A 1,034-nucleotide genomic window follows, 5' to 3' on the forward strand; every position below is an offset into this window, starting at 1 on the left:
ACACAAGGTACGAGCCTTTGGTTTGGGGGGGAAACCTCGCTCCCAAACTTACCATCTAAGAGCTCCAGAGTTACAGTGCCATCAACGTATTCCCACCAGTGCTTCCCGTCCGTGGAGACTGGGATCTCCCAGTTGGACCACTTACAAGCCAGGTGGATACAGACGCAGGCCACAACGGGAGGGGTGTACTGCAGGCTGAAGGTGGTCAGATGCAGGCTGACGGCACCAGCAGGGAGAGAGAAACAGAAAGCCATGAACTCCCAAGCCTGACCCTCAGCACTCACCAGCGCCCACTGACCACTGCACGAGGTGGGGACACGGGGGGACAGCCCTGCGGGGTCCTCCCCTGCTCCTGCTGGGGCTCACTTGGGTCCAGGCAGCTCTGGTCAAGGCTCTGCCAGCCCCGAGCTCTGCTGCGGGCTCTGCTGCAGCCAATTCCAAGGGCAGCTCCTGGGTTGGATCTTCCGAAGTTTAGGAAGAGCGCCAAAGCTGCGGGTGGCACCAACGTGCCTCAGGGGCCAAGGGGCAGCTCAGCACCAGCAGTGGGAGGTGTGAGAGGGGAGAAGCGCTGCCCTGAGCACACATCCTGCTCTCTACCTGCAGGAATATGGGGTCCCATCAGGCTCAGAGCCCCTGGAGCACCCCATGGGCAGGGCAGGACCTGCATCTCCTCACCATGCTCAGGTCATGCCACACTGCCCAGGGCAATGCAGAGGGACAGAGAGCTGCAGGTCACTGGTTCTCCAGACCACCACCAAGCCAAAGGCAGGGAATCGGGAGCCTTTGGCCACTCTGCCAAGGTAAGAAGTGGAGCTGGGTGCTCAGAGCACCAGAAGGAAATCATCCTGATCAATCCAGTCCCTCACTTCAGCACCTTGCTCTGGGCTCTCCTGGCACCACTTTAAGGCCACATTAAGGCTGTGTTTCCTTCCCCTCTGCCTGGATTTCTTTCCATTCCAACCTTAACTCATGATTCCTTGGGTTTGCCATTGCTGCTGCAGGGATAAAACCCATCACAGGGATGCTTTTCCCTA

At 58.8% G+C, this 1,034-nt stretch overlaps 1 protein-coding gene across 1 annotated transcript in view; it reads right to left on the reverse strand.

The window, feature by feature from the left end:
* The window catches only part of CCNT1 (cyclin T1), a gene marked incomplete at both ends in the record, with an annotated part of 5,103 nt that overhangs the window by 1,038 nt on the left and 3,031 nt on the right, over window positions 1-1,034 (reverse strand). Inside the window, one exon of the mRNA XM_010016647.1 lies at window positions 53-216. Within this exon, the coding sequence (XP_010014949.1) occupies window positions 53-216 (164 nt within the window). The remainder of the gene's footprint in view (window positions 1-52; window positions 217-1,034) is intronic.

This window comes from Nestor notabilis, unplaced genomic scaffold (genome assembly GCF_000696875.1).
Source record: "Nestor notabilis isolate BGI_N333 unplaced genomic scaffold, ASM69687v1 scaffold22330, whole genome shotgun sequence".
Lineage (NCBI taxonomy): Eukaryota > Metazoa > Chordata > Aves > Psittaciformes > Psittacidae > Nestor > Nestor notabilis.